Here is a 17,500-nt window from a genome sequence, read left to right as displayed (position 1 = left end):
AATAAGTACCATCGCGTGCATTTGCTTAGATATTCAACGCTTACATGAAAACTAAGAAAACAACGGTGTTGAGATCCCGACGTAAAAATCGCAATCGGATGTTAAAATATTCCGCCATACTTAAATTTCCTTTGTTTAAAATTCAAGAATGTTTCGCTCCTTCAGAGACCTCACTATATTTTTCTCGAAACACTTTCAGTTTACTGTCATCACTTACTTTCTTGTAGTAACTTTAAAAATGTGACGTTGCTGAATCGTTATATTTTGAAATTACAGTATGGCTACCTGGCGCTTCTTGTACTTTATTGAGTTCAGAACTTGAACAAGCCATGTTCTCATGAGATTTTACGGAGTTGAAGCTGGAATTGCTCGTCATTGTTCGCAGCCTAAGCACCTGAGCTCCATCATCAACCTGGAGTCTGTTGGAACTTGTTTGTTCAGGCGAGAAGGAATATGATGAATTGCACAGTCTTCGCTTTCGTATCAAGTCGAGCCACCTTATCTTGATTCTTGGATTATCAAGATGTATGCAGCAGAGAAGGCGGACAAATTCCTTTCGGTATTCTCTGTTGCTAAGGCAATAGATCCAAGGATTGAAGCATGAGTTTGACATGGCCAAAATAGTTGTGGACAGGTAGAACTCGAAAGGAAGTATTAAAATTTCAAACTTGAAGAGAATAAAAAAGGTTTCAGCCGGTAACCACGACATAGTCAAGAAAAATGCTGCTAAAGCGCACATGCGCAGAAGCCGCTTCGTAGCTTTGTTGTTGTTCAGGTGACGGCGGATGTTAGGCTGTCGCATGTGTATCCAGATGTGTCCAAAGGTCACCCACGTAACAATGCTTGGAATGTAGAACGTGACGATCACGTGAATGAGAATAAGAATTCGTTCAGCCTTTTGCCCATAGAATGGTATTTTGAAGGTACACAGACCGTCTTCCACTGCCGTGATAAACAGCTCATTGATTTGAGTAATGGCGGCAGAAGCCCAGATCAAAGTAATGTAAAGATACAATCGACGCTTGCTGAATGCTGTTTTGTAGCGTATTGGCTTGACAATGGAGTACCATCGATCGATTGCGAGGCACATTATTGTAGAAGTAGACGCCTTACCAAAAATGTACAAGATGTAAGTTGAGCCAATCAGGCGGCAATAGATTTCCCCTGCCAAACCAGAAGGATAGGGAAAGGTCTTTCTGTCGATTAAGTAGTCAGGGGTAACGACAAGAAATATACCTGCAGAAAAATACACAAAAATATAAGAGGTGTTTTTCATGGTGCAACCATGTTCAGGGTTTTTAAGAACGTGAGCAAACGACGGTGAATTTTTCATTCTCTTTCTTAACTTGAACGCCACTTGCCAAATGGGACCATGGGTAGTTCGCCTTTTGTACAAGTTCAGTAAGTTGAAGTAAACGCGAAGTCGCACAATGAAATGAGGTCATATTTTCAAGTGACGTTGTCGTTGGCTTTGCCGTCGTCGCTGCTTAAGTTTGCTATTGATTGCTCTTGGTGCAGAGGGGTGATGTTACTAGTTAAGCGTGATGTAAATCGCTGTTATCAAAAACGTTTAACTTTGCTATAATATGAAAAACAATATTTCAGTGCCCTTAGCTTAATTGGTGCAAGTTTATATTATTATTGTGAGTTCAGCGTAGGAAAACAATCTCAATCTGTAAGATTTCTTTTAGTTCTTTCAGCACAAAGTAAAAATAGATACTAAGTGTGTGTGACAACCTTGTCATGAACAATCATTTCACACAACATCGGTCGAAAAGCGACGTTTCTATTGGTCTAACATATGAGGAGAATGACCCAGCTGACAACTCAAAATAAAACACCTTGCTTTATGGTTGTTTTGCTGTTTTGTTTTGATTTTCATTAGCTCTTCAATTTAGAAGTGACTTTTTTGTGAAGAGAGGGATAATAGTTTTACACGAGAAAGAGAAAACAACCGGAAACGTATAATATTTGTAGCTTGTTGTTCACGTTTGTTCACCTGCAAAGATGCTACGGTGAACAAACCTTGCGGTTAAGCAAAGCTGACAACTTCACGTCATGAAATTAAAAGAGAGTAAAAAGGATACGTAGAAACGATGTTTGTATGGGATAATTTGATAAAATTAAAATAAAACCCTTGATGTTTCTCATAAAAAAATGAAATCTTGAGGTAGGTGTATTTTCTTAAGTAATATTCTTCGCAGTACCGTTTGCAGACTAAGCCTTCTAGTTTATGTAAAAATGTGCAGAAAATTATCAATAGTTTTTGTCGCATACCTGTTAGCATATCAGTCACAGCCAGACTGCAAATAAGAATATTGTATGGCTTATTTAACATCGACCGCTTCATAAATATAACCAGACATAGCAGCAAGTTGGCAAAAAAAGAAAGACTGGCGATCAACCCAAAAGAGGTTTTCATCAAAGTCCCGTGGTCTTTTGCGTCATCTAAGGCGTTCTGTCTTATAACATCACAGACCGTAACGTTAGATGGACAGCCATTTAACAGATATGTAGTGTTGTTCATCATTCTTAATTTCGCGCAGCAAAGCGCAATACAATTGTCTCAAGGAGATTCGGCAACAAAGGATGTTTCGAAGTCGTTGAGTAAATATGACTTCAATATTCTCTGTTTACAAAGGTGACAGCTACTGTTTTGTAGCTTTGCGTTGATTCGTTTGGGATAAATTTGCGTTGTCAGAAGTAGAAATGACCGAGGCAGGTTATTTATACAGACAGTGGTATGAGTGACAGAAAAGTGTTTGTGTGAGCTCTTGCTTCCGGCCACTTTGTTCAACATAAACTAAAGAAAGCTCTTATGAAACTTAGTTGAAAAAAGGCAAAAAAAAATTGAGGAGCCATTTTTAAGTAATATGTCAAACACCAAGAAGAGCGTTCATCCGATTTGCGAACACTGAAAATTGGAGACGCAGCCGAGTTTTTTTTTTTTTTTTTTTTTTTTTTAGGCAACTTCCAGGTGTCTGTCTGGAAATCAAGTGAAACACTGAAGTTTGATTCGCTTATAATTCAATCAGATTTCTACGGCTATTTTATGCGGAGCCCCTAGAGAGAATATAAGTTAGATTCAAATCTCTATTTCTCCAATTCTAATCAGTCTGTGGCATGACCATTTCCCTTCAACCAGACGCTTTTGTGCAGTATTTCCTTGTGGTTCTGTTTTATACATTATTATGTTGTGCAAAATGGCTTTCACATTGCCAGTATCTTTGTGAAATTGTAAACTTGTAACTACTCAAAAGAAAGTAACTGAGCAGTACTTTCTTCTGCCGTAGTTTACTAATGTGTCTTTATAACAATGATATCATCTTAGCGAGAACTTGTTGCGAGAAAAAAGGGGCTAAGACTGCATTCAATTTTAAAGTTTGAATGATAAACTACTGTTTGAGTTGTGTCCTTCGATCGCTATCGACACGTTTCGTATACTCTAAGTAACAGGATAACGAACGTTATTAAAAAAAAAAAAAAAAAGAAGAAGCAGTACTTCAAACGCAACTGACAACGTTATCATTTAACTGAGTCTGTGACTTTGCTCTGCACTGATATTTTAACTTTGTGCCTCAGCCAGAAGGACTGAATACTGGAAAATTACTACGAAGCGCAGATAACCAGTTTTCGTAAAGAGAGGTTAACTTTAGCCTGTTTGAGAGTGCGTCACTCACTTAACCAGTTTGGCAGGTTAATGTAATTCAGAAAATGTATCAGTTCTTCGTCCGAACAAAATCAACTATCCGTAATAAGCGGATTCCACTGCACAAGAAAAGGCTGTTTATGGTGCATTTACCATGGCAATGACAACGAAAAAAAGAGAAAGAAAAATAGAACAAAGGTTGGTTTTATGAAATTAAAACTCGCGTTAAAAATTCCTCGCGAATTGCTTGAAGACCAGTAAAGAACTGCATGAAAACATAGAATTTTTAAACTTGATTTGGCAAAAGCAATTTCAAGCATTCCGACCAGATTACCCCCAAAAGGTTTTATAGCTTTTAAGTAAAAGAAAATGAAAATAACACTTTGTCGTTATTTTACATTAACAAAGTAATATCCATGAAATAATTAATTCTATTAAAGCAAAAGAAAGGATCTTTCTCCATGAATCAAAGCAATAATCACGATTCTATACCATAACAACAATTCCCAACACAGAACATTAGTAGCGGATATTTGTTTTTTTTTTTCATTGTATCTTTTTTTTTTCTTTTTTAATATTCCTGGTGTCCCTAGAACATTCAGCCATTTTAAAAGGATATAACGACTTTTCGCTGTCTCTACTCACCTGTTAGCATGTCTGTGAAGGCAAGGTTTAACACCAGCACGTTATAAGTGTTTGAGAGTAACGATCGGCGTCGACAGATCGCCACAAAGAGAAACGAATTTCCAAGGAAAGAAACAAATGCAATGCCACCGAAGATAAACTCGTAAACGATCGAAACTCGTAAACGATCGATGCTGACATTATAGTCGACCTTGTCGTGATGAGCACGGGTCTGGGGAATATAACTTTGATTGAAGGTTCTGTCCATTTTACAAGTAACTGTGAATGGACGAAAAAAGGGATTGTTCTTTGGTTTGTGAGTGGAGCAAATGTGTAGGAGATTCGGGCTCTAAATTGGAATTAAATTCGCACTGTTTGTAAAGATTTCAGTACAAACACAAATATATTCCCTTAAACAACGTATTTGCAAATGTATGACAAATATGATATTTGCATTAAATTCACTCCACTTTTGCAGCGGTGGTAAAGCTGCATCTTTGATGTAGATCTTCTAAATCTTTTCTTACTATGCAAGCATTAGATATTTGCTTCTCGTGTAATTTCAGGGAAACATGGTGAAAATTAATACGTTTAAGTTAAATTCACTCTTATTTGCTTTAGGGGAAAACTGTATGTCTTTAGTGAATTTACACAGATGTCAAACAGAAATGGCTGCATCGATTTTACATATATTTGCTTAGGGGCAAATATATCCATACACGCGGGCGACATATTGAAAGGAAAGTAAATCTGCTGTCAGATTTTGTTTTATGGCAAAAATTTTACTTTCACAAACAATTTTGTTGATAATCTGATCTCTGCAGGTATGCGCGCCTTGATTGATAAAACAAGAACAATATTTATTATTATTATTATTATTATTATTATTATTATTATTATTATTATTATTATTAGGGGCCGTCATCGGATCTCAAGAGTTCAAAGATCAATATTATCGGGAAAAGGTCCTTGGATGGAAAGGAGAACTCGAAGCCCATCTGAGATAGCAAGGAGCCAGCCTCATGCAGCCTACACTGTTTTCACGAAGGGTTACAAATCCAAGTTTACCTATTTCATGCGCACAATAGAGTCGTTTGAAGATTACGTTGACCCTATTCAAGAGGCGATTGACGACTTACTCCTCCCAACACTATTCGGTCAAACGGAGCCACTCCCTAGCAATCTGCGTCAGCTTGTTACTTTGACACCCGCTCAAGGAGGGCTTGGCGTACCTGACTTACGGTTTGAAGCTCCACAGCAGTTTGCTGCTTCTACGACAATAACAGCATCGCACGTAGATTCCATCACCAAACAGAGCACTTTCATGGTGGCAGGCGGGAGGTCCACGGAGGAGTTAAAAGACAACATCAAGCTTTAAAAATTGCGTCGGTGAAATCGAGAATGGAAAGTATTGATTCCACTCTACCCTCGGATCTGCTGCGGTCAGTTAACCAATCGAGAGACAAGGGTGCGAGCTCGTGGCCTACCGCAGTACCCCTTGTTGATCAAAGCTTAGTGCTGGATAAACAAGAATTCAGAGACTCTCTGCGTTTAAGGTATAATTTTCCCCTGTCTGATTTACCAAGAAAGTGTGTTTGTGGGGAGAAGTATACCGTTTGCCATGCCCTGTCATGCAAAAAGGGAGGGTTCGTGGCGCAAACACACGATGGCGTCCGCAACCTACTTACCTCTTTTCTTGGTAAGGTTTGCACCAACGTTGAAGTCGAAACACAACTACAACCTCTCGACAATGAGCAATTCAACCTCAGAAGCGTGGTGACAAGTCCCGAGGCAAGACTGGACATGAAGGCAGGGGGCTTTTGGTCTCGAGGAGTTACAGCATTTTTTCGATGTCAGAGTAACGCATGTTAACTCTAAGTGTAACCAGGGAAAAGCAACATCGACAATCTTTAAAGAGCAGGAAGAGGAGAAAAAGCGGAAGTACCAACAGAGAGTGCTGGACGTTGAAATGGGATCTTTCACTCCCCTAGTTTTTGGAACCAACGGTGGGATGGGAGCCGACTGCAATTGCTTTTTCAAACGCCTAGCCGAGAAGCTCTCAGAAAAGAATGAGGAACCTTATCACATTACTATCACTTGGATTAGAACATTGCTTTCTTTTGAGATTTTAAGGTGGGTACACACATGCGTAAGAGGCTCCAGGACACCTTTCCACAGAATTCCACAAGGGGATTTCATCGATGACTGTCGCCTAAACGCTGGCCAAGCATGTGTCCGATGATTTTCTGTGAATTGTTTTTTTTTTTTTTTTTTTTTTTTTGGAATCGGAACTTTTAACTTGTAAATAGTTTGGAATACGTTGATTAAGATGCTGCTTTTTATTATTTTTATTATTATTATGACATTTGTATTTTCTTTTGAAAAGTTTGTGCTTCGAAAATTAGTCTCAAAATCGGAATGAATTGTAAATAGGTTTTAATAGTTCTTTTCTCAACTTTTAACTTGTAGATAACAATTTCAGCTGCTTGGTATATGTCAATAAAGATTTTTTTTCTTTTATTATTATTATTATTATTATTATTATTATTATTATTATTATTATTATTATTATTATGTGCAGTTAAAAAACGTATGTATGCTAAAATAGAACCACATAGGGCGTGCAGCGTAACCTATGCGATGTTAAGGAACTATAAAAAAAAGCTGCTGAGTTAAAAATTTAAAAAAAATAGCGAGAAAATATGAAAATCTGTTATTATTATTATTATTATTATTATTATTATTATTATTATTATTATTATTATTATTATTATTATTATTATTATTATTATGCGCAGTAAAGCTATCTGTATGCACAGTATAAGAAAGCACCACAGGATGCGAAGCGTAACCTGTGAGCCAAGCGAAACTTAAAATAGTGCGTGAATATTATTATTATTATTTTTTTTTTTTTTTTTTTTTTCAGAATCGTAACACATTTGCTTTGTAACCGCAACCGGACATTTCATATCTAGGGTGCTATTATTTGCAATGGGGCTGGCGAATGCTATGATATACATTAAAATTGACTCAAGGTTGACAGAGAATTTAGTTTTGCTTTTGGATACATAGGCTCATTTTCTAAGTAAGAATTCGTTACCTTGGAAACGGGCTACACCTGTTTTTATTTTTTTAATGTTATTTATTTATTTTTTTATATAAACCTTTTTCATAAGAACGTTGAGGCCAAGATTAACTAAAAGTTAAACACATACTAAGAACACTACCAAGGCTGACAGTCAGTTAAGAACATTTTTATTCCGACCAAAAATAAAAAAAATAAATAAATAAATAAAAACGGTACAAATGCAGATAAAAATTCATGAAAAATGTCAGTCTTAATATTGTCCAATTAACCCAAATGATAGGTTTCTTGGTCACGTCCGCAAAGATTTATTGAAATACTATCAAAGATAACTTTAGAACATCTTAAAACTTCTCAGGCTCTAATTGCCAACAATAATACGAACGTTCATCCTCAGCCGTTCTTATATATATAAAAAAATGGTTGTATAATTATCCTTATATTTTTTCGTATCCTTCTTGAACAGGGGAAGACTGACGATATTCTGGTCTGCAATACAATTCAAAGTCAAGTGGTGGCATTGTATACACTCGAATTTGGTTTACTCGCAAGAGTTGATAAGGAAATCATTGGAAATTGGCCACCGTAAAGAGCGGGTGGATTGCAGGGTCGACGTTTCGGGCGTTAACCTTTCGTCTCTGCGACCATTCGCGACCATGTGAGCACTGCGGTTATTTTTGTGAGTTCGAGCACTAATCAAACTTGTCTTGCCAGCAGCGAGTACCTTAGAAAAAGAAAAATGGCGAGCATCGAGCACTTTGTGAAATTTTCCGCTTCCAACAAAATCTTCGTTTATTTATTTATTTTTAATTTTACACGTTCACGTTGTTTGAATAACCCAAACTTTGTTTGAATAACTCTCTTCAGGTGTCAAATAAATCGGGTGTAAAATTGTTCATTTTGGTTGAAAAGTAAGCTTCAGAGCTGCTGATTTAATTAAGGCAAGTAAGCGAGTTGTCTTCATAAATATGTAATTAATCACCAAATCCTGGGGCTTATTTCAATGCTGTCATGGTTTAGTTAAGCTTTTTGAAGATAATCATTTCTGTTGTTTTTTTGGCTCGAAATAATTTTTCGATACTAATTTCGTTGAATTCCGCTCCGAAAATGACCAATCTATCCATATCAGAGGGGCACTGAAGCAGTGATTAATATGTTAACTACATGACTTCATCAAGTAGAGAAAGAAGTGTTCATCACTGTTAAGTGTTTTTTAACAAGTTTTTGGTTTTCCATAATTGGTATCGAATTTGAATTTCACCATACCAAACATGCAAGCTGCAGCACTTAAACAAAAGTAGTAGGCAAGCTTAACACTTTGAATTTGAAAAAGCTACACATATTTATTTGGTTAAATATTCAAGTGAAGCGACTTAAGAGTGACCGTCTGTAATTTTCAACTAATGTGTTTTGGGTGAGAAAAAATAAAATTCCTCAAACTTTCTCAGAAGAAAGGGCTAGATAAGTAATTCACATTCATGTAACTTTCAGGTCAATCAGATAAACATTTTAGCTGCAGGACAAATATATCGGTTTTTCAGCTCTCGGAAGGCACTCAGGGATCATTTTACTACACATCGGTAACACCTGGGTTTGGATATAAAACGTAACTAAAACTAAACGCCAAGTTGGAACTCGAAATCAGAAGACATTTATGATTAATTCAGGACGGTTATTTCCAATTTTAATAAAAAGCTGAATATTTTATCGATTTTTTAACTTGTCTCTTTTGTGAGCCATTTCGGCAGGTACAAAAATCGGCTAAATTCAAATGAAAATATCGCCAATGGTACATTACCAGACTTCATAAAAGTACATCCCAGTTAAAGAACAACGTCTTTCCTTCAAATATATGCAATAAAATTTTGGGGCCAACGTACCTACGAAATTTGACAGTTGAAATTACAAAGCGCACTTTTGTAAACAAACGCAATCTTTAATTAGCTCAACAACGACGAGTCAATGACATACGAAGGAAAACCATTACAAAATCCACTTACGTGCTGGAGATACTCTGCCCTGGAGAAAAAGGAATGCTTTCAGTTACCTTCCCAGTGGGATGGCGAAATGGAAACATGTCTCCGCGGAATTTGTGGTGAAGTTTTATATACAGTCTTCGACAAAGAAGGCAAACTTTGACCATTCTTTAGCTGTAACTCCCGCTGTTCGTCACGGAAAACTGAATGTTTTACGGTATTCGAAAGATCCAACGACTCTCTAGATCCTTACAACAACTGAGGTCGTCAAGCTAATGTTCCCTTTCCGACAATAAAAGTATCTTTTCTGTGGCGCATGAAGTAGCGAGAGATCTCCTGATCCAGCGTGGCAAGGCGAAAAAGATTGCGTTACATACAAATTGTCCCCAGATCACTCGGGTCGGGAAGACGTGGGTGCCGAGCCGTGCAAATGATTATCTGATATCAGTTTGAGAGAAAACGTTTTTTTCATGTGAAGCGATATCAAATGAGAGGATATAAGATACAGACTACTTAGCAAAACAAGAAAGCCATTAAGCGCCTACTGCAGAAACTGAACATTCTATGTTTCCCCTAACATGCGTTAATATATCGCCGATTTTCAGTCTGGGTGCAGTCCGGCTTCAGCTGGATTTTACTAACTTTATTGACAGCACCACCTTGCTTGTTTTCTTTACAGGAGACTGGCAGCACATGTAGCAAGTTTTTGGAAGGGGGTTTGAGTCATGACAAAAATTCTGAAACGCCTTTGTTGTCTAATGAAAGCCCAGTCTGAGAGATATTCTAGTTCTGGTTCTTACATTCTGCCAACAATTTGTCTACATCTCTCTAAGCAATATCCACGAAAGGAAGTAAAGTACAACTCGAAGGCATGGAAGACGTGAAAATACATCAAATGCTAACTGTTATATACCGTTTTGTTACAAGACTTATACAAATATTATGCAATCATTTTTTGGTGAAGTGCACATCTGCACTCATGCACTAGACACCTTTGCAATTCGATGTAAGGTGCCTTACGTGCCGTTGTATCCATTCGACGCGTTTAAGTTACAGAGCTTAAATGATTCGAAAGTGACTGGATGGGATACTGAGACACTGGTCAAGAATAGTTTGGCGAGTTAGTGAATAAGCAGCTTCGCCCGCCCGCTGCGGCATCGGGGGTGTCTGCTTGGCTGTTCTTTAGCTTAGCAGCCGCTCTGCAAAAATAAGATTGGACTTGTTGAGGAGTGAGGAAGTCATCTACTGTAAACCTTCTATTTCCGCCTTTGTCCTTAGCAAACCTTACGTCACATGCCACGGCTGCTGCATGAAGCTTGTGGCCGGTTTCCTGGCCAATGGGAAACTTTTCATCAAGGTAGCATTCTTACTTTTCAGTGAAACGTTTAGCCTTCTTTATCGTGCCCAGCCTTGTGTTTGAATCTCTTCAGCAGGGCCTCGAAGCGTGGATCTTGCCACTAGCTGGTTGAATATCAGAACCACGGAGAAGTTTGTCTCCTTGTCGGATAAGTTCTCCCTTTCGAGGACAATTTCACATTTACCGTACTGAAAATGGTTCTCTAAAGAGCTGTAACGCTGGAAACGTTTTACATATCCGTCAACCGGGCAAGTGAAGAGCTTTGTTGGATGATCGTCTTCATCGTGGGAATCGTTGTTCTTCTCTAATTCTACTGAGTGGAGCTCTCCTTAACCTCGGGTATTGCACAGTTGCTAACAGAGATATCAACGAAGTTGATGAACGAGCGGGGGAGGGTAGCGAGTTAATGCATGGAGTGCTTAGGGGACCAAAAAGGGCCTACTTCGGTTGTTTTTCCCCTTCCTCTCCACATATTTTTCGTTCATTTCTCCTACTCCCTTGGAAGGGAAACGACTTTTGCTTTTAAACTTTCCGCGCGCCCCATCATTTTGGAATTTATTGACGTCATAGTAGTTTAAAAATCAGAAAAATAAATCTTTACGGCATTACCCTTACAATATAAAAGTAACCATTGAACATAAATCATTTTACCCTGAAATTCGTAGCCTACGTAGCAGTCGTTTCCCTTCCGAGACCGGGGAAGGCTCGCGAGGGAATGCACGGAGAGCGCATGGGACCAAAAAGTTCCTACTTTGATTGTTTTTTCGATTCCTCTCCAGAAGTTTGTGTTCACTTCTCCTGCTCGCCTGGTTGAACTTTTCCACACTTAAGACGATGAAACGACACACCCTCCTCATCTCCCACCTCACCCTTTACCTCTCCCCCGGAGGGGATGGGAGTGCTACGTGAGAAGTAACATAACGCAACTCAAATAGCGGGCTAGGTTTAATCTTAATTTCTTGACCAGGTATTACGTTGGAATTGTCCTTTTTATTAAGCAGACTTGTATATGTTTTCTTAATTAAGGATAGGAATAGTGTAACTTCAAACTATAAATTTGTTTTTTATCGCATTACTACTCTGGTTCAGTTGATTACCTGCTCTAGCTAGGAGTAACTGTGCCTCATTTTGCAAGGAAGCATCACGGACGTCGCATGATTTTAGACGTGCTTTTCTGCCCTTGACACAACTCTCTAGTGCTATACTCCTCACCACTGCAGGATTTGCTGCACTAAAACTACATGATCCACCGAAGAAGGTTGAGTAACCGCATGTCGTCATGACCTGTACTAAGTAGCAATTGCTTTATGTAGGGGCCAATGATTGTCACGAGAGAATAAACAAAAGCTCACTTTCGACTAACTTTAATACCTCTCAACCCCTTCAGTAAACGTCGCCAAACTGAACGCGAAATTACTTGATCATCGATGGACAGACAGGTGGGTGGACAACTTTCTGTGCTTATGTCACGCCATCCAACTTGTTGACAGTTAGTAAATTTTTGCGAGACTCAGTTACGTGCGTTTCACAGATCCTCTCCATCTGGCCTCAAAAGTACCATCCACTGCAAAGGTACGTTTCTTGTAGATAGCCTTTGGCTCACATATGGAATAGAAGCGCGGAATTTGCTTATCTTTTGAACAGGTGGTGTGACAATTAAACAATAATTTTTCAAAACTTGTCTTGTTTCTTTCAAAATTCGCGGATTATTTAATTGAAAATATGTTTCTAACCCACAAAAAATATAACAGGAAGCAAAATATTTTGTTCACTTCGGGTATTTCATGAAACGAGGGGATTTTAGATTGTTTTCCTCTGTATGTCATTGACTCGTCGTCGTTGAGCTATTTGAAAATTTAGTGTTTGTTTACAACAGTGCGCTTTGTAATTTCAACTGTCAAATTTCGTAGGTACGTTGGCTCCAAAATTTTATTGCATATATTTGAAGAAAAGGCGTTGTTCTTTAACTGGGGTGTACTTTTATGAAGTCTGGTAATGTACCATTGGCGATATTTTCATTTGAATTAAGCCGATTTTTGTACCTGCCGAAATGGCTCACAAAAGAGACAAGTTAAAAAATCGATAAAATATTCAGCTTTTTATTAAAATTGGAAATAACCGTCCTGAATTAATCATAAATGTCTTCTGATTTCGAGTTCCAACTTGGCGTTTAGTTTTAGTTACGTTTTATTTCCAGACCCAGATGTTTACGATCTGTATTAAAATGATCCCTGAGTGCCTTCCGAGAGCTGAAAAACCAAATTATTTGTCCTACAGCTAAAATATTTATTTGATTCACCCAAAAGTTATATCAATATAAATCACTAACCTAGTCCTTTGTTTTGAGAAAGTTTGAGGAATTTTATTTTTTCTCACCCAAAACTCATTAGTTGAAAATTACAGACGGCCACTCTTAATATTTTACATGATCGCCTCCGAATTCGAGCATCAGCCGATATGAGGCAAACTACTCGACTTTTGGTAATATTAATGTTTTAACGCGTTTTTTGTAGAAAAAAAAAATGTTTCATTAATGTCGTCCGTGGCAAACCTCGAAGGCCAAGTATACCAACCAATTCCGAAAGTATTTTAATACTTTCGGAAAATTTTAAAACCTTGGAAAATTTTACAAGGTAAAAACACTAAGCTTAACCATGATTAAAATGAACTTTTTATGTTCTGGAGACAGCCTTTTGGCCATATAATAACTGGCACTAATAAGTCGGTCAGTGAATGGAATGACCTCGATCTTTACAGAATATATTTAAAACAGTTTCCCGGGATTTGCCTTTCTTTGCTTCTATTAACAGACTTGACAAGCTTATAAAGGTCGCTGTAACTCTGAGCGCCCATTCAAACTAAAACTAACAATTAGCATAATCATGTCGAGGTGTTTTCTTTTCAGTGTCTGCAAACCGGGATTTTGGATGTTTTTGTCCATGTTTGAACTCAAAGTAAACGGAAATGGAGCTCTTAGAAAGGACTGCACTTACCTGTTAACATGTCTGTAACGGCAAGGCTTAACAACAGCATGTTGTAAGTCTTCGACAACAGTGATCGACGTCGGCAGATCGTCAAAAGGAGGAGAAAGTTTCCCAGGAAAGAAACACTTGCGATGCCACCGAAAATAACTTTGTAAACTGTGGGGGAACTGTATCTTATGTTGAAGACGACTGTGTTTGTATTCCAAGAAGCCGAGGTGTTATTCATTTTTTCTCAGTTCAGGCTGAACGATAGATAACTCACTGCTGTTGAACCAAGAGCTGACTGAGCAGTTCCACTGATTACAATTCTATGAATTGAGGTTTTAAGGAGTGTTGATTTTGAAGTGTCAGGTTTTTGTGTATTGTTGACACATCTCGCCAAGCCTGGTGTTATCAGAATTGTAATCATCGTTCAACGAGGTGGCAACTGATTAGAACACGTCGGTGTACTTGTACTGCAGGTACACCTTTTCGTTCTCAGCTGAATATCTCATATCTGTGTTACTGTAATTTAAATTAAATGTGTCACATGTCGTTTTACAAACATTCGTTTTGTTATTAACTTTCAACCATTAAAATGGAAAAGCCTCTTTGTTTCAGTTCCATTACGCCCGCCGATGGTTAGCACATTTTTTTTTATTATTTTAAGAAAATACTTAAGAGCGCCTGTCTGTAAAAATCAGACAAATTTTAAATTTCGTGGCAAGGGTGGAAAATTCGATTTCTTTCATATTTTAACGTTAGATAGGCTGGGATATAACTAAAATCACTGTGTAGTTTTTTCGGTGAAATATCCTTTTATTTGAAAGAAAAATGCAAATAACGAAAATCCGTTAAAATCGTCATTTGAGGCGCTAAATTATTACATGGGTTTGAGAGCCTCGCGTGCAAAAACAAATCATTCTACCGCCTTTAAAACACTCAAATATTTTTTTACAATCTCTAAATATCTGTTAGAATGATTTTGGGAAATATTGCGTTGTTCTGTGTATACGAAATAATTTAATTTCGAGGGCATACAGTTCACTGCAGTAAAAGTACTTCGTGAATAAAATTAATTTTCACCATGTGCGAAACCTTCAAATCGATTAAGCTTCTGGTGGTTGAATGTTAGAAGGATGGTCTATAGATTCCTGTAAAAATTTCTTTGGGCAAATGATTAAGAGCGACGCGAGAGCTTTTCAAAGTTCGTAAAATATGCAAATATTTTGACCCTCCGCGGTAAACTTTGAAGTTGAAGGTCAGACAAAAATGTTAGTTCACGCACATGTCTTAACTCATATTAGGTTAAACCAATCACACTTAAAAGCATTTCGAAATGTTCTAACCTGATAATATGTCTAAAAGACAGGTCCAAAGGCCATTTAAGCGCGATTCTCTGCTGGTTTTGAGCCCTGTTTGTAACGTCCGATGTACACCGCGGAACTATCGATGTGTAAATTCAGTGGTTGAATACAAATCTTAGATCAACTTTCGGCACATTTCATCAAGACTGCATCTTCTTCGACGGCTTAGTCATTTGTGAAGTATTGCTTGGTTTATAGTGCGCGAAAATATTACATCTGATCGCTGCTAGCCGATTGAATGGCATAAAAATGTCGGCGTGCGCTGCAGGCAACCGTTTGTTCGTCACGCAATACAATGTCATGGACATTTTAGGGGGTGGAGGAGGGTGAAAATGCGAAAATGCTTGATTACTGAACATGTACATACCCAAGGTGGTAGGTGGGATTAGAATTTACAAAATTTCTGATTAAGATCGCTACACCCTTTAACTAGTTCTTTTTATCTTTTAAAGCAGTAGATCCTAGTATGAAAAGAAAAATATCTTGCATTGTATATAGCCGTTTGTTCGTCAAACTATGTACTGGGGGAGGTGGGGGGGGGGGGGGGTGGGTGGACGACGGCTAAAGTGCTTGATTGAAAGTTGCCCTGAGTTCTAGTACACACTCTAGTTTTGAAACACTGTCAGACTTACAAGACTGCAAATTAATAAAGAAAACGATTTATTTAAGGAATTTCTTCTTTTCTTGCTTGCTTCATCTTTGCTTAACCCTAGTATGAATTACCACTGGTTGCAGGTTAGCACTGCTTAGTTACTTCTTAGTATTTAAGCTAGTCTGCTCACCAAAACTTGAAGAGAATTAGCTCAACTTAACAGCTTACGCAATGTTAACAGCACGTCAGTGGTAGTTATTTGACTGGTTATAGCCCCAGGGTCATAGCTTATCGCTGCAGGAAAAATGTGCTGTTCTTGACGGATGGATGGGGCTAGTAATAGGATATGGTGCTTTGTTCATACAGACATGACTAAAGGAAGGAGCAGAATCAGCTCCTATTGACTACTGAATGCAGTCTGAAATGTGAAATAGTGGCTCTGTTTCCAACCAGATGGGCGACACTTAGGGACTGGTTAATGTTACTATTTATGGACCGGGGAGGAGTGCTGGTATGGGGTGGGGTGGGAAGCGCGTGGTAGGACTTGGTTTAAAGCTAACCCGTAATATCTGATCTCGCTTCGCGTTACTGCTATACATCCCTGCCCTTGCCTAAATTCATAAACCAATCATCATGACACATACTGGAAACAATGGTTTCGGCCTCAAATTTGATACGCACTCCTCTCCGCCATTTGTCAAATTTTGAAAACAAGTAAGCATCCCATCCCCTCCCCCTCCCCCATCCTTCACAAAAAATGTTCCGTTCCATTTCAGTTGATAAACAACAATTGTTGGTTGCTTCTGACAGGAGGGGTGTTCTTGGGACAGATGATGTTGTCCCCACGCGCGACACGTAAGACCATAATTTCACTTCCGGTAGCATCCAGACACGTTTGGTGGCTAATACCGCGTAGTCAGCATATTCATCCGGTAAGGAGTGTCTTTTAAGTATACTAGTGAGTTATGTGACTTCAATAGGCCTTTACTCACTGGCTGTTATCTTCCTTCGTGGAGCCATCCCTTTATGGCAGCTGCTCGTGTAATTGAAGTACTTGTGTATTTCTATTGCTTGCAGACTATGACGAAGTTTCCAAAAGCTGCCTTGTAACACCAATGAGCTACTATGTTCCTGAATGAGGTTTGAGCTTTTCACTGGAATGAAAGAGTCGTCTTTCCACCTTTGGATGAGGCCTCAAGACTGTAACTGCTTATGTTAGAGTCTGTTCTTCAAATTTGCAGCGGCAAATTTGTACTAAACTCGTCAAAAGATCAATGTAGGGCTTTTTGCGTTTGATGGCTATTGATGAGACGTCAAGTTCATGAAAATTGCAAATGTCCTGAAGCATCTGTACAGAAAACTTTGAGAGTTTAGAGCAAGCAACTATTTCACAAATGTTATGTGTGTCATACATGATGGGATGTTGAATGGACATTTCTGCCATGACTTTGTTGCTTAAATCTTGTATACTCTGTTCTTGGATTCTATCCATCTCCTCCTGGTGTTCACCTTCTTCGTCCTGAGATTCCGCTGCAGCAACTCGTTTTGCAGCAAGGCGTGAGAAAAAACTTGCAATTTGCTGAGATGTTAGATAGCTTGAAGTATCAAATTTACAGGAGCCATCTGCGTTTCTGGCCTTTCTCATTGACTTAGACACATTACAAGGATCAGCTTTGTGCCCAGTCCGCTCGCCGATTTGGAAAACTTCTGTGAGGTATTGTTTCTGGCTTTCGGTCAGTCGGGTTCTTTGAGTACTGGTGGATTTCAAAGCCCAGCCCATTGGCAACGATGAACAGGAATCCAGTGCCTGCAGAGTTTCAATATCTTCTACAGGATTCTCAACAGTGGCAATACCCTGTTCTAACTTTGTTGCATATGACATCATTG

At 38.4% G+C, this 17,500-nt stretch overlaps 1 protein-coding gene and 1 pseudogene across 3 annotated transcripts in view; both read right to left on the bottom strand.

The window, feature by feature from the left end:
- LOC146469617 (tachykinin-like peptides receptor 99D) overlaps positions 1-13,840 on the bottom strand; it is a 14,021-nt gene extending 181 nt beyond the window's left edge. Inside the window, exons 1-2 of one of the 2 annotated variants that reach the window (XM_085123032.1) lie at positions 13,685-13,840; positions 1-1,236 (exon numbers count right to left, since the gene is read on the bottom strand). The exon at positions 1-1,236 is cut by the window's left edge and continues 181 nt beyond it. In XM_085123032.1, the coding sequence (XP_084979158.1) occupies positions 233-1,236; positions 13,685-13,724 (1,044 nt within the window). In that variant the 5' untranslated portion in view covers positions 13,725-13,840 and the 3' untranslated portion in view covers positions 1-232. Of the gene's footprint in view, positions 1,237-2,277; positions 2,348-13,684 lie in introns of those variants that run through there. The other variant, XM_085123031.1, reaches the window with a different exon arrangement.
- Positions 13,841-16,739: 2,899 nt separating this feature from the next.
- Positions 16,740-17,500, bottom strand: part of LOC146469616 (uncharacterized) — a 5,261-nt pseudogene continuing 4,500 nt past the window's right edge. The window contains exon 3 of the transcript XR_014867170.1: positions 16,740-17,500. This exon is cut by the window's right edge and continues 1,290 nt beyond it. The product of XR_014867170.1 is annotated as an uncharacterized LOC146469616 (transcript).

The sequence above is a fragment of the Pavona decussata genome, unplaced genomic scaffold (genome assembly GCF_977016875.1).
Source record: "Pavona decussata unplaced genomic scaffold, jaPavDecu1.1 SCAFFOLD_121, whole genome shotgun sequence".
Taxonomy (NCBI): Eukaryota; Metazoa; Cnidaria; class Anthozoa; order Scleractinia; family Agariciidae; genus Pavona; species Pavona decussata.
Note: the sequence above shows the minus strand (reverse complement) of the source record. Positions and strands in the feature narration are given on the sequence as shown.